Source organism: Herpailurus yagouaroundi, unplaced genomic scaffold (assembly GCF_014898765.1).
Source record: "Herpailurus yagouaroundi ecotype Mexico unplaced genomic scaffold, PumYag 161, whole genome shotgun sequence".
NCBI classification, from domain to species: domain Eukaryota; kingdom Metazoa; phylum Chordata; class Mammalia; order Carnivora; family Felidae; genus Herpailurus; species Herpailurus yagouaroundi.
The window spans coordinates 1,192,305-1,211,609 of record NW_024412402.1 but is presented as its reverse complement, the minus strand read 5'-3'; the positions used below and the strand labels follow the sequence as shown (position 1 = coordinate 1,211,609).

At 38.3% G+C, this 19,305-nt stretch overlaps 1 protein-coding gene across 1 annotated transcript in view; it reads left to right on the top strand.

Moving 5' to 3' along the window:
• Positions 1-9,173, top strand: part of NPAT (nuclear protein, coactivator of histone transcription) — a 53,338-nt gene extending 44,165 nt beyond the window's left edge. Inside the window, exons 14-18 of the mRNA XM_040482898.1 lie at positions 1,981-2,096; positions 2,172-2,280; positions 4,956-5,016; positions 5,180-6,338; positions 7,580-9,173. Of these exons, the coding sequence (XP_040338832.1) occupies positions 1,981-2,096; positions 2,172-2,280; positions 4,956-5,016; positions 5,180-6,338; positions 7,580-7,657 (1,523 nt within the window). The 3' untranslated portion in view covers positions 7,658-9,173. The remainder of the gene's footprint in view (positions 1-1,980; positions 2,097-2,171; positions 2,281-4,955; positions 5,017-5,179; positions 6,339-7,579) is intronic.
• Positions 9,174-19,305: the final 10,132 nt, after the last annotated feature.

Sequence of the window (19,305 nt, the reverse complement as noted above, 5' to 3'; positions counted from 1 at the left end):
ATTCATTCACTCAAACCTTTTTTTTTAAATCTAGTAGTAAGTTATGGAATTCATGGAGAGCCTGGGTGGTTCAGTCAATTGAGCGTCCGACTCTCGACTTTGGCTTAGGCCATGATCTCATGATTTGTGGGTTTCGAGCCCCACGTCAGATTCTGCACTGCCACTGCGGAGCCTGCTTGGGATTCTCTCTCTCCCTCTCTCTATCTGCACCCCCCCCAGATAAATAAAGTTGTTTTTTTTTTTTTTTTTAGTTACAGAATTCACTGGTTTCAGTGATTCTTGGAGATGGAGCTGATGATACATCATTCATGTACCTTTCCTTATATATTGGTTCCGAAACTCCTTTCCCTTTTTTTTTTATGTTATAGGCATATAATAAAATGTGACTAAATGTGAACAATCAACTAGCAAGCATGATGGATCTGCTTGAAGTGCTGTTTAAAATAACATAAAAGAGGGGTCAGAATTAGTAGAGAATGTGGGACTTGAGCTGAAGCTCAGAGAAATGAAGTAGTAGTTGGAGTAAAGGAGGGGAATTCTTTTTTTTTTTTTTTTTTTGGGAAGGTTCATGCATTTATTTTGAGAGTGAGAGAGCAGGGGAGGGGCAGAGAGACAGAATCCCAAGTGGGTTCCATGATGTCAGCACAGAGTCCGACAACGGAGCTCAATCCCACAAGCTGCGACATCATGACCTGAGCCAAAATCAAGAGTCGGATGCTTAACAGACTAAGCCCCAGGCATCCCAAGGAAGGGAATTCTTAAGTGTAAGTAGGTACTTGGGAGACTGAAGTGGGTGTTTGTGAAAGTGAGATCCACCTGACAGGAACTGTTAGTGACTCTAAGGAAAAGTTTCACTTGTGCGACAGGGATATATGAGGATAGCCACAGACTATATTGTTGATTTCTAGGGAGCATATAGCCATTGTAATTTCCCCCCATAGTTTTGACGGTTTGTACACTTCCCTGGACTCTTTTTGACAAGTACCATTAGAGGTTATAGGTTGGAGTCTGAGCGAGTCTTGAGCCGTAAACATTCAGTTGAGACCCTAATTTTCTGGTATAAGATTGAAACTTGAAGCCTTCACCATCAATTTTCTAATCAGTTTCACTATTCTGGCCAGACAGTCAACATATAGCTATAATGTGATCTCCTGGCTATGAAGTCTAATGCATTACTCGTGATACTTACCTTGACCAAATACTGTAAGATTGCTTTGTATATTTGTGTGTGTACGTATGTATTACAGGCCTGAGGTCTTTTATTTTTTTACAGTTATCACACCATGAACTCATAGGCAATGGACTCTGGCAGCTCAGGCTCCTTTCCCTTGGTTCTCACAAAGTGTGTTTCTCTGGGTGGGGCAGGCTGGTGCTGCAGTTGAACCCAAGTACCTTTCTCTTTGGCTTCCTGCTTTATCTGTTCGTTTTCCTTCACACACTTCAAGAAGCTATCTCGGCTCTTTGAGTGCTTAATGTACTCGATATGTACATTATTTCTGGGTGAGAATCTTGACCTTAACTTACTCTTAACAGTGCCAACAGCATGCCAGGTACCATTGTAGACTGTTCAGTTTTGCCCCGTTAACAGTTGTGGGGCATTCCCTTTTGAACAGTGCCCATTCGCTTGATGTCCGCAACATCACCTTTCTTGTAGATTTGCATGAATGTGTCCAAAGAACAACTCCGTATTTTCTGAAAGGCCTAGAGAATATATAGTGGGTACTCCCCCTCTTTCCCTTCGTGTTGGTCATTTGCGTGAATTACTGGAAGATGGCAGTTCTGGCCGAAAGGGCCATAAGATTAATAATTGAGGTTGCCTTTTTCTTAATTTGTAGCCTTGCTGTTCCTAAATTTTTTTAAGGAGAGTAGATTCTAAGGGAAAGAGATACAATTTTATAGAATTTATTTTAAATTAATAATTACTTTGGAGTCTCTTGTTTATGAGAAGCTTACTGAGATTTTTTTTTTCTTTTTTTTAAGGATCTGCCATCATAATTGCCTCTCCTGTCCAACCTGTACTCCAAGGAATGGTGGGGATGATCCCTGTATCTGTGGTTGGACAGAATGGAAATACCTTTCCTGCTCCTCCTCAGCAGGTAAGATTTTTGAATTGAAAATGGCACAGTGATGCTTCTCAAACGTAGTATAGTTAACGGTTGCTCCTCCTCTAGGTCCTTCATATGCCTTTGGCGGCACCTGTATGCAGTAGAAGTATCCCTCAATTCCCCATCCCTCCAAAGTCTCAGAAGACTCAGGGACTGAGAAACAAGCCTTGTACAGGTACATTTTTAAGTTCATTAATGTCAGTTTTATGTTCTCTATATGCATTTGTTTGCAGCAACGCTACAGTATTTTCTTTTTGAATACTTGTCTCATTCCCAACAGGTGACTGTCCAACCTTTGCTTGAAGTTTTTTTTTTAGTAATAAAAACAAAAAAGGCAAGTGGAAAAAAATAGAGTTCGGAAAGAGACCATGTTCTTAAGGGAATTTGTATGTGGTGGAGGTAACATCAGAAGTCAGAGAGAAGGGGAAAGATTGTTTAATAAATTAATTTCATTGGCCATTACATACATTATAGGAAAGACTTTACATCCCTTCCTCATACCATATACAAAGGTGAAAGGTGAACTCCAAGGTGATTAAAGACCTAAAAATGTAAAGCAAAACAATTAAACAGTAAAAGAAATGTAAGAGAATGGCTTAATGGCACAAGGATAAAAGGATTGCTTTAAAAAATGAAAAAAAAAAAACCATCATTATAAGTGGAAAAAGTTGATAGCACTGACTACTCCAAAATTAAAGATTTGCGTTCCACAGAAGACACTGTGTACAGAATAATACCCGATCTTCATTTCGGGGTTGCATGTAGTTCTCACACTTCCCATCCTCATGGATGATGAATGCCTGTGGTGTCAGCCTGGCCCGCAGCCTAACCTGCATGATCCTTAGACCCCTCCATCTCCAAGTCTGTATGTGTGTGCCAGTCAGCCTCTCCCGTACCTCTTCCCCACGTACTGGAGAACCTCGGCCGCCAGTGTGAGTTCCCATTACTTGAACTTTCACACTTCGCATGAACCTCCCATTTCCCTCCTGGAGACTCCCTTCCCCATCCAGGCTAGACCCACGGTGTACGGCCTCAGCCAACACATTCTTCTAGCGTCCCTCTTGCTGCTGTCCGCCCTGGGTCTGTCCCGGCACCCATCCCTGCCTTTGTACCTGGGCTCTCCGGCATTGCATTCAAAGTGGGGCTGTTCATGGTCTCTTAGCGGTCACTCCACATGTCTTCCTGGTGCTCTTTCCCATCCCCCTTCAGGCTCTTTCTGACTTCACAGCTCTTCTCACATCTCTTCAGTCCCCACCCTCTTCCTGTCAGGCCAGCACTCTTCTCTCCCACCTCATCAGTGGGAAACTGCATTTTCTCACATCACTCCCATTTGGTGTGTACCTGTTCTTCCAGAATCATTCCTCCCTTTCCTTTCTTTCTTACAGGAATAATGATCTCGCTCTTCCTAAGGTTAATGCAGTCTGCCTGCATCTTGTGTCCTATGTGTGTCTTAAATTTTTCTTGTTTGGATCCTTCCCTCTCTGGCTGTAAAGTTCCTTGGGTTTGTCTCACCTGCCAGCCCTTTGTTTATCCCCAACACTTCCGTCTCCCATTCTTTCTTCATCCGTGTTATTGTCTTTTCTCCTGTTTCCACTACAGCTGTTTAAATGGAGATCATCAGTGGCCTCCTGATAATGTCATATGCTGTGCATCGTTTCCATTCTAACCTTATTCCCTCTAGCACTTGATACTGTTGGTGGCTTTTGGACCCACCACTCAACTAGTGCACTCCTGCTCTCGTGCCTAACTCAAGGCCTTCAACTTCGACATGTCTCGGCCTCTCACCTCTTCCCTATCAAAGACCTCCTCCTCTCCCTGCTTTTTTCTCCTTGGTTGATGTCACCATTGAGTCTTCCTTCACCTTTCATGTCTTTATGAATGCCCATCCCTGTCTCCTGACGCCTCTCTCATCTCTTACCTGGAGTATTTGTAGTCATGTATGTAGAATTTCTCTTTGCAGTTTTCTTGCTTCTCTAGTCCATCTTCTACACTACCGCCAGAATGACTTCCTAAAACATAAATCGATTTATGCATCTTCCCTATTTTAAACTCTTAAGGATTCTCCATGAAACCTTTTGCAAAGGGGCGTCTGGGTGGCTCAGTGAGTTGAGCGTCCGACTCCGGGTTTCAGCTCAGGTCATGATCTCATGGTGTGTGAGTTTGAGTCCTGTGTCAGGCTCTGTGCTGACAGCGCACACCCTGCTTAAGATTCTCTCTCTCTCGAAAAAAAAAAAAAAAAAAAAGATTCCGTCCCTCCCTCCCTGTCTCTCAAAATAAATATATATATAAAAAAAGAAACCTTTTGCATAATGCACAAGGTCCTTTATGAGCTCATCTCTCCTTTTCTCTCTAGCTTCATATCTTGCTACTCCCCACATCAGTTCCTAAGTCCGTGGAAATTAAAATACGGCTATTAAAACTCCAGAGCTGGTGCTCTGCCTGACATAGGCTTGCAAATATGACAGTGAAATGGGCAGAATTTCAAAATAGGCATTAATATATTGCTTTCTTTAACTTTCTGAATCTAAGGAGTACCCTTAAGTGCTATGTTGAACATTGTAATCGATAAATCCAGAGACTGGATTCATAATATTTGCCTGAAGTTGGAAACAAGTCATTTGCTCCATGTGTGTATTTCCTCTGTAAAATGGATGAGTGACTGTCTTTTATATAAAATTAGAAGCTGCTTTTTACACCCAGTATGTGAGAGTACTTCATTTGTACATTAGCGGTCATTTAAATTTTTCTCATGATGTGTGACACTGTGGTCTGTTCCGTTTCCTTTCAGAGTAATGTACTCTTTCTCTCAGGAATGTTTCTCTTTTCTAATTATTTCATTTATAATTCCAGGAAAGCAGGTAAATAATTTGGTGGATTCGTCTAGTCATTTAGTTGGATGTCATGCACAAAGGTGAGCATCCATGTAGTTTCCATTCTAGATTTTTTGAATGCTCAGATAAAAAACATAAAAGATGTCTTTGTGTTGCTAAAAACAGTTAATTATTGATTTGCGGAACTGAAGTGTCTGACAAGGATCTCTTTATGTTGCTAAATTTTATTTATTTATTTTACAGAACTGAAGTGTCTGACAAGAATCTGGCCACCGATCTCGGGAAAAAATTGGAAGAAATCACGGTTCCCTTCTCATTAGAGAGTGTAGTTCCAGCTAGCAAACCATTTGAAAGCCACAGACGTGTGCTCTGTTTTGACAGCACTGCCTCCGTGGCGAATACACAGGGCACAAACCATAAGGCGGCGTCCCAAAACAAGGAAAGGAATGACATTTCACTTCCTAATCTCGAGTCACCCACTGTGTCCTCCACCTCCAAGGCCCCTTCTAATAATGCTTTCAAAAAAGACCGAGAGAAGCCTCCTTTGCCTAAGATTTTATCTAAATCAGAAACTCCCAATAGCCGACATAGCACCACAAAAGAAACTCAGTCAGAAAAGAAAGTCCCACCGACAGAAATTGTACTTGAATCTTTCCATAAAACAACAGCTAATAAGGAGAATGAATTATGCAGCGATGTCGAAAGGCAGAAAAATCCCGAAACTTCAAAACTGTCAAATGGGCAGCAAAATGGGGGTATACGGAATGAGAAAACCGTAACTTCACTGCAAGAACTGACCAAAAAACAAGGCACGTCCTCAAGTAGTAAAAATGTCATTTCGGTAGGTGCAGCTGGGAAGGATCCAAAGCAAGAACAAACTAAATGTGCCGCTTCTTTGGTTAACCCGCTAACCAAACCTGGCTCAGAAATGCTGCAGGATGGTCAGTGGCACAGCCCAGTAAGTAGGCTCCCTGATAGCTCTGACTCCCCTGTACCCCGGACAGCAGGCTTGGGGGCAGGGGACAAACATAAAGAAGAACCTAGAGATGGGATCAAGGTCCCCTCCAGTAGGCGTTTTGGTGAAGACAGTAGCACAGCCAAAGTCATGGTCCCTCCTGTCACCCCAGACCTGCCTGCCTGCAGCCCTGCCAGCGAGACAGGGAGTGAGAACAGTGTGAACATGGCTGCCCACACGCTGATGATTCTGTCCCGGGCTGCCATCTCCAGGACCGCCTCGACAACTCCCCTGAAAGACAACACACAACAACAATTCAGAGCATCTTCGAGGAGCGCCACCAAAAAGCGGAAGATTGAGGAATTAGATGAACGCGAACGAACCTCCCGTACTTCCAATAAAAGTCTTGCAAATTCGTCACTACCGATGAAAAAGAAGAAAATTAAGGCAAGTTTGAAAGTCTTAATTTCAAAACCACACCTTTGCCCTTCGTTCAGTGCTCACAGTAGAGATCTCCGCGTTTTTGCCAGAGCTCCCTAACTGCACATTCTGGTCGAGACAGCTCTGGGTTTTGGTTGACAGAATGTGTTTATGGCGGTGTGTCTCAGCCAGTGTGGTACTCAGTGTGTGTCTAGGTGGAATGGAGCGTTTGCAAAACCGTTGCTAAGGCGTTTATCTCCAAACGTCTTCCTTGGGGAAAGGAGGTTTTTGTTTCTGTCACGGTAGGACCCAGGTGTTTGGGAGAATGCCGTAAGGCATAAAAGATTGGGAAGCCACTGTCACGTGTGGAATTACCAAGTAGAAAGCAACTTTGCGGCTCTTCCTTCTTGTTTTTATTCCGCACGTCCTGCCATCTCTTCCATTGGCTCTAACAGATGCTAATGTATTAGTTGGAGCAGAGGAAAAATTACATTTACCTGTTTTTTCTTTGACCGTAGTTCTCTGTGGGAAGGTAACGCAGGGAGAGCATTGATAACTGAAACCCATTTTTCCTAAACCTCTTTAGCCATTTAGTGAGTGAACTGAATAGAAACAAAGGTGTTCAGGATGTCTTACGGGAAGTATGGTGTCGGGGGAAGAGTGTTGGCCTCGATGCCGTGCCAGCCTGGGTCGGAATCTCACATCTTCTGTTCACTGGGTCTGTGGCTGTGGTGAAGCCCATGGCGCCCGAGTCTCAAGTCTCGGCTGCATCACTTGATACTAGGTTACCACACATCTTCCCTGAGTGTAGTGTTGATGAAATACGTGGGGTGCATTAAGTGTTGGGAACTTGAACGGTACCTGTGACTTACAGTCAGTAAAGCTTTCTAAGGTTTATGGTTTGGTAATAATGACCACCTTTATAGAAAGCGTGTTCTATCTTACTCAGCATTCATCAGCTCTGGATTTGTATAATGTCTTTTGCCCTAAACTAATGTTAAAGTACCACTGAGGTATAATTTAGTAACTTTGGATTTAGAAAATGCGTTTCTGCTTCTCTGTGTAACTCAAGTTCCAGTGAACTAAAAGTTTTGGCGGTATTGTAGTAGTATAGGAAGAACCTGATATAAGGTTGTAAATGAAAGTTTTTTGCCCTTGTTTGAGTTCAATATGTTAACTTAGGTTTATTTTTTCTTTTTTTTTCTTTTCTTTCTTTCTTTTTTCTTTTTTTTTTCTTTTCTTTTTCTTTTTTTTTTTTTTTTTAACAGAAAAAGAAGCTACCCAGTTCATTTCCAGCTGGAATGGATGTGGACAAATTTTTGTTATCATTGCATTATGATGAGTAAACACTCTGAACCTAAAAGAACAGTAGCTGTTTAAAACTCGTATCCCTTAAACTCTGAGTGTAGGGAATGAGATACTGACAGAACCTGACCTGCACTTTCCTTGTACTGAAATTTCACTTTATACCTGAATCATGCTGTTTCTGAAGCAGCTTCCTACCTTGTAAATAGATTTACCTGGTATATTTTTTATTTTGGAAAAAACATTTGCAGAAATGTAAGTAAATCCAATCTGCAAAACTGTATAGCTGTGACAATTATGTACTGTAAATATTGTATGAATCTGGTTGAAATAGAGGTTAATTCAGCCTAGTGTTCTTACATTGTGTTTTTTGACTTCTTGTGATCCCTAACTCTGAGGTTGATGCATCTGGACTAGCTTCTCACTTTTGGGGGGAAAATGATGCTTTTCCTTACAGTTGCCTTTGGTGACTGTCCTACAAGATGTTTGAAGACAGCCACAAAGTAGTACAGAAGTGATGACAACCTCATCTGGTGGTAGAGAGACCAGAAATTAACAATTTAGGATTTTTTCTAGAGTGAATACTTTATTACCCTTTCTTATTACAGTAAAGGTTATATTCCTGAAGTTTTACACTTTCACTGTTTCTTCTGATGGTTCTGGTCTCTGTTTTAAAGAGAATTTTGTAAACCATTTTTGAGTGTTCTGATCTTTTGTTTATAACTTTTGAGATCTTTTACAGAACTTTAAATGTTTAGACTATTGAGCCATACAAAGTCTATTCATGTGGTAGTTGAGACTTCTTGGTATGTATATCCTTTTCCCCCACATACTGGGGATTTGAAGAATTGCACTAATCCATAGCACTTCTTACGTAGTAGTGACCAGTGCACATTTGATTTAAGTCTTGTGTTCTGGGTTAAAGCTTGTGTGGAGGGCCATCGTCTGGGAAGCTGTGTCCATCATAAGATGTAAAAAAGAAAAATCATAGTTTTATATTTTAACGTAGTTTCTCCTAAAATGGGCTGTTACATAACTGTGTCTATACTTAGATACAGTGCCCCCTAAGGTGTTACGAAGAGTTACTGTCACAGAGTCCTTAAGGAGAATGAAAGAGGTGCCTTCTCTGTTTCAGACTCACATGCATCAGTTAAGTTGAAAAATTCGTTTAAATCTTTATGAGAACAGAAATTATCTTTAATATGTGACCAATTGTGCCTAGATTAAAGTATATTCTCTTAAGTGCTTTCTGTTTGGTTAAATATCAGTATATCAGGATTTTTTTCTACAGGTGTGTATGTTGTTAAAGAGTCCTTTTCCTCGGCCTTTTTTTTTTATACTGGGCCTTCAGAAAACTAAATGCATCCTACTTCTCTTTCTCAGTGTGGAAATCACGTCATAATTGCTGAATCTTACTGCAGAAATTTGTCTTGTGAGTTATGATATGGCAGTGGTCTATTCATAAGGAACTACATATCATACACTTAATGTTTATTTAACTCAGTGTGATACTGTACTACAGTTAGGTTTGAATAAATATTTTCGGTAACTTCAAAAGTTTGAACTACTTTATATTGGCAGTCATTCTCATTTAGATACTTTGATTAAATTCCTTTGCAAGCCACTTTTTCACAAGTTCACATAATGTTGGAAAATACAGATTTTCTTCTCATTCAATTAATATGTATTAGTATTTGCTAAGTACTAAGAGTTCACATACAAATAAAGTTTGCTTTATTCAAGATTGTTAGGTCACCAGCCAGGAGCCATTAGATATAGTCCAAAAACAACCTGTACTTGGAACTTGCATTCACGTTCAAGAGTAAAACCATAACCTCCATTTTACCTTAAAAGTCCAAAGTCCTGGACTTAGTTGTAGCGTATACTCGGTAATCTATTTTAACAGTCAGGTGCCCAGGGACTACGTTTTTGGATCAGAGTATATATACTATAAACAACTTATGCCTACTTTTGTAAGTACACGTAAGGATCTACTCTTTATTGTGGACATTACTTACTGATTAATGTAGTCGTGTATTAAATCTGGGAATTCTTGTAATTAAAGTGTTTGACTATTTTAGCCCGGATATTATTAGAACCTTTTAGTATGTTGAAGTTGTACATGGGAAGAGCATCCATCAGCATTCAGCAAAAGGCTAGATGTCATGACTCTTAGGGGAGGATAAGATTTTATTTTTGACAAGGAGTAAATTCAAATGCAATATTATTATATATTTTACATTCATTATTTCTCAAGCCACCATCTTTCAGCCATAGCCTCAGCTTCTTGAAATTCCGCATGAAGTTTTCACTTTATTATTAGCCTTTTTGTTTTCTTTCCTTTTTTTTAGGTAGGCTCCGTGCCCAACGTGGGGCTTAAACTCACAACCCCCTGATTCAGAGTCACATGCTCTGCCGACTGGGCCAGCCAGGCGCCCCCTAGGCTTTTTCTCCTCATAGACTTGTTTCTTTTTATAAACACTAGTTAACATTTGGCATGCTTTTTTCCTAAATTATTTTCTCTATATAGCTGAACTTAAACTGTAAATATAACATCCTAATGCTGTTTTTCACGTCAAATAATACCAAGCATTTTCCATTTTTTACCAACAGAAAAAAGAAAAACATTTATATGACAGCCATTAAGAGTCATGATTTTAATTTATGAATGATTTAAAAGCTTAGAAAGTTTAAAAAAAAATAGCACTGACAGATTTGTAACCAGTTATTATTTGTTTGTGTTATCAGTTGCTTCCTTAAGAGACATTTTATTTTTTTAATATTTTTTAATGTTTATTTATTTTTGAGAGAGACAGAGACAGAATGCGATTGTATTAGAAGCAGAGACAGAGGGATCCGAAGCAGAATCCAAAGCAGGCTCCAGGCTCTGAGCTGCCAGCCCAGAGCCCCACGTGGGGCTTGAACTCACAAGCTGTGAGATCATGACCTGAGCCGAAGTCAGACGCTCAACTGACTGAGCCACCCAGGCGCCCCCAGGAGACATTTTAGAGAGCAGAATTACCAAATTAAAAACTGAGTGCACATTTTTTTTAAGGATCTCAAAATTTTTTCCCAAATTCTTGCAGAAAATTTTTTCAGTTTGTCATTTCTTCCACAGCATCGGTTTCTCCCTTACCAGAGATACAGTGAAGAATATCCTCACTGGTTTCTAGGCTTTTATTTCTTGATTTGTTAAAATTAGGTATTAGCTCCTAACCCATATAAAAATTTTTTTAGTACCTGGTCTGAGGTAAGGATCAAAGTCTAATTTTTCCCTAAATATTTAACCATTTGATTCTATAATTGATGAAAATAAGGTTTCTCTCTTCACATGCATCTGCTTATAATATCTCCCTTACTCTGTCCTGATCCACAATCTCTTACAGTTCTAAAATCCAAAAGGTTCTGACACCAATTTTTTCCCCTAAGTTTAGCATCAAAATCATTTTATGGCAAAACCTGACCTGATTTGACATGAGGCTACATGAATCTTTATCTCATTTGGTATGGATATTCACGTTTTACTAGAAAAGTAGTAATGTGCTTAGTGTGCTGTTTGAGATTCAACTGGGTATGATACACACATCATGTTACTTTTTAAAAATCCTGAATATTATGAATCATGAAACCCAGCTAACCTTAAAGGTATAAGACCAAAGACGCCGAACCTATGTTAAATTTATACATACAGGGGCACCTGGTGGATCAGTCAGTTGAGCATCCGACTTCGGCTCTGGTCACGATCTCACGGTTCGTGGGTTCAAGTCCTGCTGTGGGCTCCTGTGCTGACAGTTCGCAGCCTCCTTCAGATTCTATGTCTCCCTCTCTCTCTGCCTGTCCCCACCACTCGTGTCTCTGTCTCGGTCTCAAAAATAATAAACTTTAATAAAAGTTATACATAGGGGCGCCTGAGTGGCTCAGTCGGTTCAGCGGCCAACTTGAACTCAGGTCATGATCTCACAGTTTGTGAGTTCAAGCCCTGCCTCAGGCTCTGTGCTGATAGCTCAGAGCCTGGAGCCTGCTTCACATTCTGTGTCTCCCTCTCTCTCTGACCCTCCCACGCTCACACTCTGTCTCTCTTTCTCTGAAAAATAAATAAACATGAAAAAAAATTTATACGTATGTATACTATATACTGTGGTGTATAGATTTTGTGCCATTGATTAAATGATTATAGCTTTGTGTCCATTATAACTACTATTCTTTTCAAGTACTCACTCCTGCCATGTGTCCTGGTTAACTGTTTAGAATCACTAGTTTTATTTAGAATTAAAATTCTTTTGTGGGGGGCGCCTGGGTGTCTCAGTCAGTTAAGTATCCAACTCAGTTTCAGCTCAGGTCATGATATCATGGTTTGTGGGTTCAGGCCCCTTATCAGGCTCTGGGCTGACAATGTGGAGCCTGCTTGGGATTCTCTCTTTCCCTCTCTCTCTGCCCCTCCCCTGTTAGTGTTCTCTCTCAGAACTAAAAACATTTTTTTTAATGTTTTAATTCTTTTGGAATATTCATTTGAAGTACATTAACCCTGTAAGTTAACTGATAATGAAAGAGGCAAATGGTAAGGGCAATATGGTATATATCTATAGCTTTGTAGTTGCCGCTAGCCTCATAAATTTCTTGCTAAACAGAGTATTTTGTTGTTGCTATTTTTAGAGAACTCTCGTTCTAACTGGTTATTTTTTAGTTAGTGTAAAATCTGTATGGAAGCATAAAATAACAGAGTGTACCAGCTGTTAAGTTGACATACTAAAGTGGGTTTCCTAAAAGTACACACATCCACTTAATCATCCAGATGAAGACCAGAACATTACCAATACCCTAGAGGCCCTTCATACTTCCTCTAGTGACTGCTCACCCCAAGGGTAATAATTGTCTTGGTTTATATATACACCATAATTTGAGCTTTTTTTTTTTTTTTAACTCTCTGTGAATGTATTCGTGCAATATTATAGTCTTTTATAAAAAGTTCTTTTGCTCAATATTGCAAGATCCACTCATATGCAATTCAGATGTCATCTTCAATGCTATGTATTTTAAGTTAATCCATTTTATAGTTGAACATTTCAGTTTGGAGCTATTATGAATAGAATTGAATATACTTGTACGTTTTTGGGGTGAATGTATTACACTTCTCAGTTGGTTATATACTCAGGAATAGGGTTGCTGGCTCATAGGGTTACACATATACAGCCTTATTCACATTTTTCAGTTTCCCAGAGTGGTTTTGCTAAATCGTGCCACTGTCAACATTGTAAAAAGTTCCATTTGTTTTACATCAGTGTCAGTAATCGGTGTTTTCATTTTAGCCATTTTGATGGTGTATATTGACATCATAATGCAGTTTTATTTTGGTTCTTCCTGACAATTGAACACCATTTCAAACGCTTATTGGCCATTTGGATAGTTTATTTCCTTTCGTGAAGTATCTGTTCATGTCTTTTTTTTTTTTTTTTTTTTAGAGACAAAGAGTGAGCAGGAGAGGGGCAGAGAGGGAGAATCCCAGGCAGGTTCTGTGCTGTCAGTGCAGAGCCCCTGCACTGCACTAACTGGCCAAGCCACCCAGGCACCCCTCTGTTTGTGTCTTTTGACCACTTTTGTACTGAGTTGTCTGCCTTTTTCGTACTAATGCGTACATTTCTGTGTTCTAGATACAAGTCCATGGATGTCCAATGTCTGAATATTTTACCATGTTTTTCTTCTAGCAGTTTCATTGGTCAGCCTTTTGTGTTTTCATTAAGCATCCATCTGGAAATCATTTTCCATATGGATATCCAGTTAACCCAACACCAGTACTGAGAAAGACTTTCCTTTCCCATATATGTCATACTGTTCCCATTATCAGGAGCTGATAAACTGTGTATGTGTGAGTTTGCCTCTGGACCTCTTTTTTTCTTAACTGAAATATCATTAACCTACAGTGTTATCTTTCAGGTATATAACATTGATGCAAACAACTTTACACATGACTTGGTCTTCACTACAATAAGTGTAGTCACCATCTGTCAAACATTATCGCAATGTCATTGACTGTATTCCCAATGCTGTACTTTTCATCTCCATGACTTAATTTATAACTGGAAGTTTGTACCATTGGTCTACATTTTAAAGATGTGCCAGTAACACACCAGCTTGATTACTGTAGGAAATCTTTGTGTTTTAGATTTTATATTTGAGCCCCTTAACAAAGTGAGCTCTATGAGAGCCATGGCTTTCCTGATGCTTACTTTTTACTTAACAAGGATGTATCATCCCTAAATAATTATGAACTAATTTCATGTCTTCTTACCACACTGATTAGCCCTTCAAGTACAACTAGTAATGATCAAAGTAGACTTCCATGTCTTATTCCTCATTTTAAAGAGAACGTTCAATACAGTGTTGGATTTTGTTTGCAGTGTTTTAAGAATTTACATCAGGAGTATTTGTTCAGCTTAATTAGGTGCTGCTCTAACATCAATTAAAATATTTTTGTTAAATCCATGAATTTGTTTTTATATTCTAATATTGTATACTTTGCAATCTTAGTGATTCTTTAAATATAACTTGATTTGTCAGCATTTTAATGTTTATAATGAGATTGGTTTCAAGCTTATGCCAGTTTTTCAATGAATTTGAAACTTTCTGTGTCTTTCCACTTTATCTGAATATTGGAATAATAAATAGTACTTGTTTTAGGATTAATGTGATGTTTAAGACAATTTAAAGCATTTAGGTCAATGGAACATAATAAGTACCTTCACAACTAGCTACCAGTGCTGTTTTTTATTTCTGTACTCTGCAACAGATTATTGAGAACGGGAAATAATTATTCTTTGAAACTGAATCACCTAAGCCTGCAGGCTTTTGCAGAAGCAATTCATTTTATTTCCCCAAGATTTCTTCTAGGCTGATGGGTATAACCAGGCTTGGAGCTTTAGTCTGAATTAAATACCATATTTTTCCTCTAAATCTTACCCATTCTTTTTAGAGATTAATTTTTTGACAAAATCACCTCTTAAATTTAAAAATTGCATACTGTTCTGGTTGGCTAATTTGTAGTTTATTCTTAAATGTTTGCTATTTTCTTCAGAGTTCTTCTGCATGTTTTACTTCTTAAATTGAATCAAGAGTTATCTTGTTTTTTTTCCTTTTAAAACTATCCAAGCATTTAATTAAGGCTATGAATTTAGTTCTGATTTCAACTTAATACATCAAGATTTGGAAGACAGGGTAAGTACTTTCCTATTCTTGTTATTTTTTATATGTTAACTTAATTACTTAGAATAAGCATGCTTTATTTGCCTAAAAATTTGTTTTTATTATTCTGGTAAGAAGATAAGTTGATATTTCTGTAAATCTTGCATGGATGCCAAAAAACAAATATTCTCGTTATAAATATGCTTAGGTTTGATCTTTAATTTTGTACTGTCAAATTCTATCTACCTTTGTTTTTGACTCTTTTGTCCTAAACCTTTACTTTCCCATAGAATTATCTTGGCCATGGTTTTCTTTTTATTTTTTTTAACTTTTTTTTTTTTTTTAATGTTTGTTTCTGAGGGGGCCAGACAGAGAATCCCAAGCAGACTCCATGCTGTCAGTGTAGAGATGCCCAACGTGAAGTTTGAACTCATGAACCATGAGATCATGCCCTAAGCCAAAATCAAGTCGGACTCTCAACCACCTGAGCCACCCAGACGCCCCTTGGCTATAGTTTTCGCTTCATTTGTTTTCTTATATTGCTTAGGGCAGTCTGTCACTGTCATAACTATCACTGTCATTTTTTTTTTCAGCTTTATTGAGTTAAAATTGATGATTAAAATTGTTAAAATATTTAAAGTGTACATCATGAGTGGATCTACAGTACATTTTGGAAGGATTCCTCCCATCAAACACATCCATCACCTCCCATGTTTATCTTTTTGGGTGTGTGTGACCTTTGAGCTCTTAGAAAATTTCAGCTGTACAGTATTATCCACTATTGTCATATATTAGATCCTGAAAGCATATTCACATTAGACTGAAATGTTGTACATACCCATTTACAAAATCTTGGTTCCACCCACCACTCCCCCCTATCCCAACCCCTAGCAACACCTCTCCTACTCTGTTTCTAGGAGTTCGACTTTTTTAATTCCACATATAAGTGATAGCATGCAATATTTGTCTTTCTCTGGCTTATTTCACTAAGTATAATGTCCTCAAGATCCATCCATGGTGTTGCATATGCAGAATTTCTCTTTGTCGTGGCTGAATATTCCATTGCATGTATTTACCACCTCTGTTTTTATATGTTCATTTGTTGACTATCACTTAGATGTTTCCCTATCTTAGCTACTGTGGATCATGCCTTTTCAATGTCCTGTTTTCATTTCCTTGGAATATTTTTTTTCCTATTTTTTCTGATTTTTTGTCTTTAATTTTTGAGAAAACTCCACACTGTTTTCCCTAATGACTGCACCAGTTTACATTCTCATTAACAGTGCACAAGGGTTCTGTTCTCCACATCCTTACCAGTGTTTGTCTTTTCAGTGATAGCCATTCTACTAGGTGTGATGTGATACGTTATTGTAGTTTTGATTTTCATTTCCCAGGTGACTACTGACAGCACCTTTTCATGTACCCCCTGCTCATTTATACGTCTTCCTTGGAAAAAGCTCGCTTCAGATCCTTTGTCCATTTTTTAGCTGGCTTGGTTTTTTGCTATTCACTTATGGGAGTTCTTTTTGAACATTAACTCCTTATCAGGTACATGGTTTCTAAATATTCTGTCCCATTCCATATGTTGTCTTTTCTTTTTGCTGGTTTCCTTGGCTGTCCCTAAGCTTTTTAGTCTGATGTAGGCCCATTTGTTTCCTTTTTTTTTTTTTTTTTTTTTTTTTGCTTTTGCTGCCTTTGCTTTTGGTTTCAAACTCAAAATACCATTGCCAAGGTCACTTTCAATGAGGTTGATGGGGGATGGGCTAAATGGGTGATGGGTATTAAGGAGGGCACTTGTGATGAGCACTGGGTGTTCTATGTAAGTGATGAATCACTAACTTATCCTGAAACCAATACTACACTGTATGTTAACTAAACTTGAATTTAAGTAAAATCTTGGGAGGAAAGATGGTCACTTTCTGTGTATTCTTCTAGAAGTTTTACAGTTTCAGATCTTAGATTTCAGCTTTTAATTTACATTTTGGGGTAATTTTTGTGTATGTTGGAAAGGGTCTAGTTTCACTCCTGCATGTGGCTACCCAGTTTTTCCAACACCATTAATTGAAGAGACCGTCCTTTCCCCATTTTATATTCTTGTCTCGTTGTCGTAAGTTAATTGATCACATGTTGCATGTTTTACTTCTAACTCCTCTATTCCATTCATCTTTGTGTCTGCTTTATGCCAGTACCATACTGTTTTGATTACTGTAACTTTGTTTGAACTCAAGAAGTGTGATTCCTCTGTCTATATTCTCTTTCAAGATTGCTTTGGCTCTTCAGGCTCTCTTGTAGTTCCATACAAATTTTCAGATTCTTTGTTGAAGTCCATCAACATGGAATATCTTTCCGTTTGTTTCTTCTTTAGTTTCTTTCGTAAATGTCTTAATAGTATCAGTGTACAGATCTTTCCCCTCCCTGGTTAAAGGTATTACTAGATACTTTATTCTTTTTGATAAAATTGTAAATGGGATTGTTTGTTTAATGTCCCTGTTAGTAGACTTAGTGTATAAAAATGTAGTGGACTTTTGTATATTGATCTTATGTCCTACGACTGTACCAAATCCGTCTATTAGTTTTAACAGTTACTTTGATAGTCTTTAGTGTGTTCTGTATGTCATATTGTCTACAAATAGAGACAGTTTTAGTTCCCTTCTGACTTGCATGCTTTTTATTTCTTTTCTTTGCATAATTCTCTGGCTAGGACTTCCAATCTATTGAATAAAATTGATGAAAGTGGGCATCCTTGTCTTGTTCATGTTTTGGAAATGAGACCTTGAGCTTTTCAACCATTATTGAAAGTATATTAGCTGTGGGCTTATCATAGGTGATCTTTATTAAGTTGAGGCATATTCTTCTTATATCCAGTATGTTGGGAGTTATTATCAGATTTTTTTGTTTTGTCAAATGCTTTTTCTTCATCTGTAAAGATGATCACATCATTTTTACACTTTATTTCGTTAATGATGTATCATGAATTTGCAGATACTGAACCATCATCCACTTGCATCCCTGGAATAAATCTCATTTGATTGTGATATGTGATCTGCTTAGTATGCTGTAGAATTTGATTGGCTAATATGCTGTTCAGGCTCTTGGCACCTGTGTTCATGAAGGATATTAGTCAGTAATTTTCTTTCTTGTAGTGTCCTTGTGTGGTTTTGGTTATCAGGGTAGTGCTGTCCTCATAAAATGATTTCTTCTATTTAAATGCTTGATAGAATTAAGCAGTGGAACGGTCTGGTCCTGGACTTCCATGTGAGGTTTTTGATTACTGAATCAATGTCCTTACTGTTAATTGATCTGTTCAGATACTGTTTCTTCATGATTCAGTCTTAGTAGGTTGTGTGTTTCTAGCACTTTATCTGCTTCTGAGTCTTCCAATGTGTTGGGAATTATTCATTGTAGCCTCTTATTATCCTTTGTATTTGTGTGGTATTTGTGTGATGTCTCCTTCATTTACACTTTTATATATTTGAATTATCTTATTTTCATTCCATTTTTAGTATATATGCTGCTAAAGCAAGTTCTCTTAGTAAGTCTAGCTAATGGTTTTTCTGTTTCTGCTTTAAAAACAACAAAAAACAGCTCTTAGCTCTATTGGTCTTTTCTGTTGTCATTTTTGTATCTATTTCATATATTTCCACTCTGGTATTTGTTATTTCCTTCCTTCTACTAACTTAAAGGTTGCTTTGTTTTCTTCTCCTTGAGGTGTAGTGTGTTTGAGATCTTTCTTGATTCCTAATGTGAGCATTTGTCACTGTGAACCTCCCTATTAGAACTGCTTTTGCTACATCCCATAAGTTCTGGTATGTTGTATTTCCATTTTCACTTGTTGTGTCAGTCAACATTTTCTTCTAATTTTACATTTGAGCAATCTGCACCAAACATGAAACTCAGACTTCTAACCCCACCATCAAGAGTTACATGCTCTGGTGACTGACCCAGCCCGATGCCCCTGTGTCAGTATTTTTTTTTTTTTTTATTTCTCTTTTGATTTCTTTGATCCATTGATTCCGTTTAATGGTTTTTAATCTCCACATATTTGCGAATTTTTCACTTTTTCTTTTTGTAATTGATTTCTAGTTTTATACCTTTGTTAGAAAAAATGCTGGATAGTATTTCGATTACCTTAAACTTACCACGATTTCTTTTCTGGCCTGACCTATGATCTATCCCAGACAGTGTTCCATGTGCACTTGAGAAGAATGTGGATTCTGCTGTTGGATGGAATGTTTGTAAATATCTAAGTCCATCTGGTCTAACATGTTAAGTGCAGTATTTCCTTTTTGATTTTATGTCTGGACAATCTTTCCATTATTGAAAGAGGTTCCTGAAGTCCCTTCCTAATTATATCATGCCCCTGTGTCAGGTGCATCAATACTTGAAACTGTTTAACCTCCTGTTGGCTTGACCCCTGCCTCCTCTATGTCTTAGTCTAATTTGCCCAATGTGAGTATAGCTTCCGTGCTTTTTTTTGGCCTCCGTACATGGAATATCATCTTCCAACACTTCA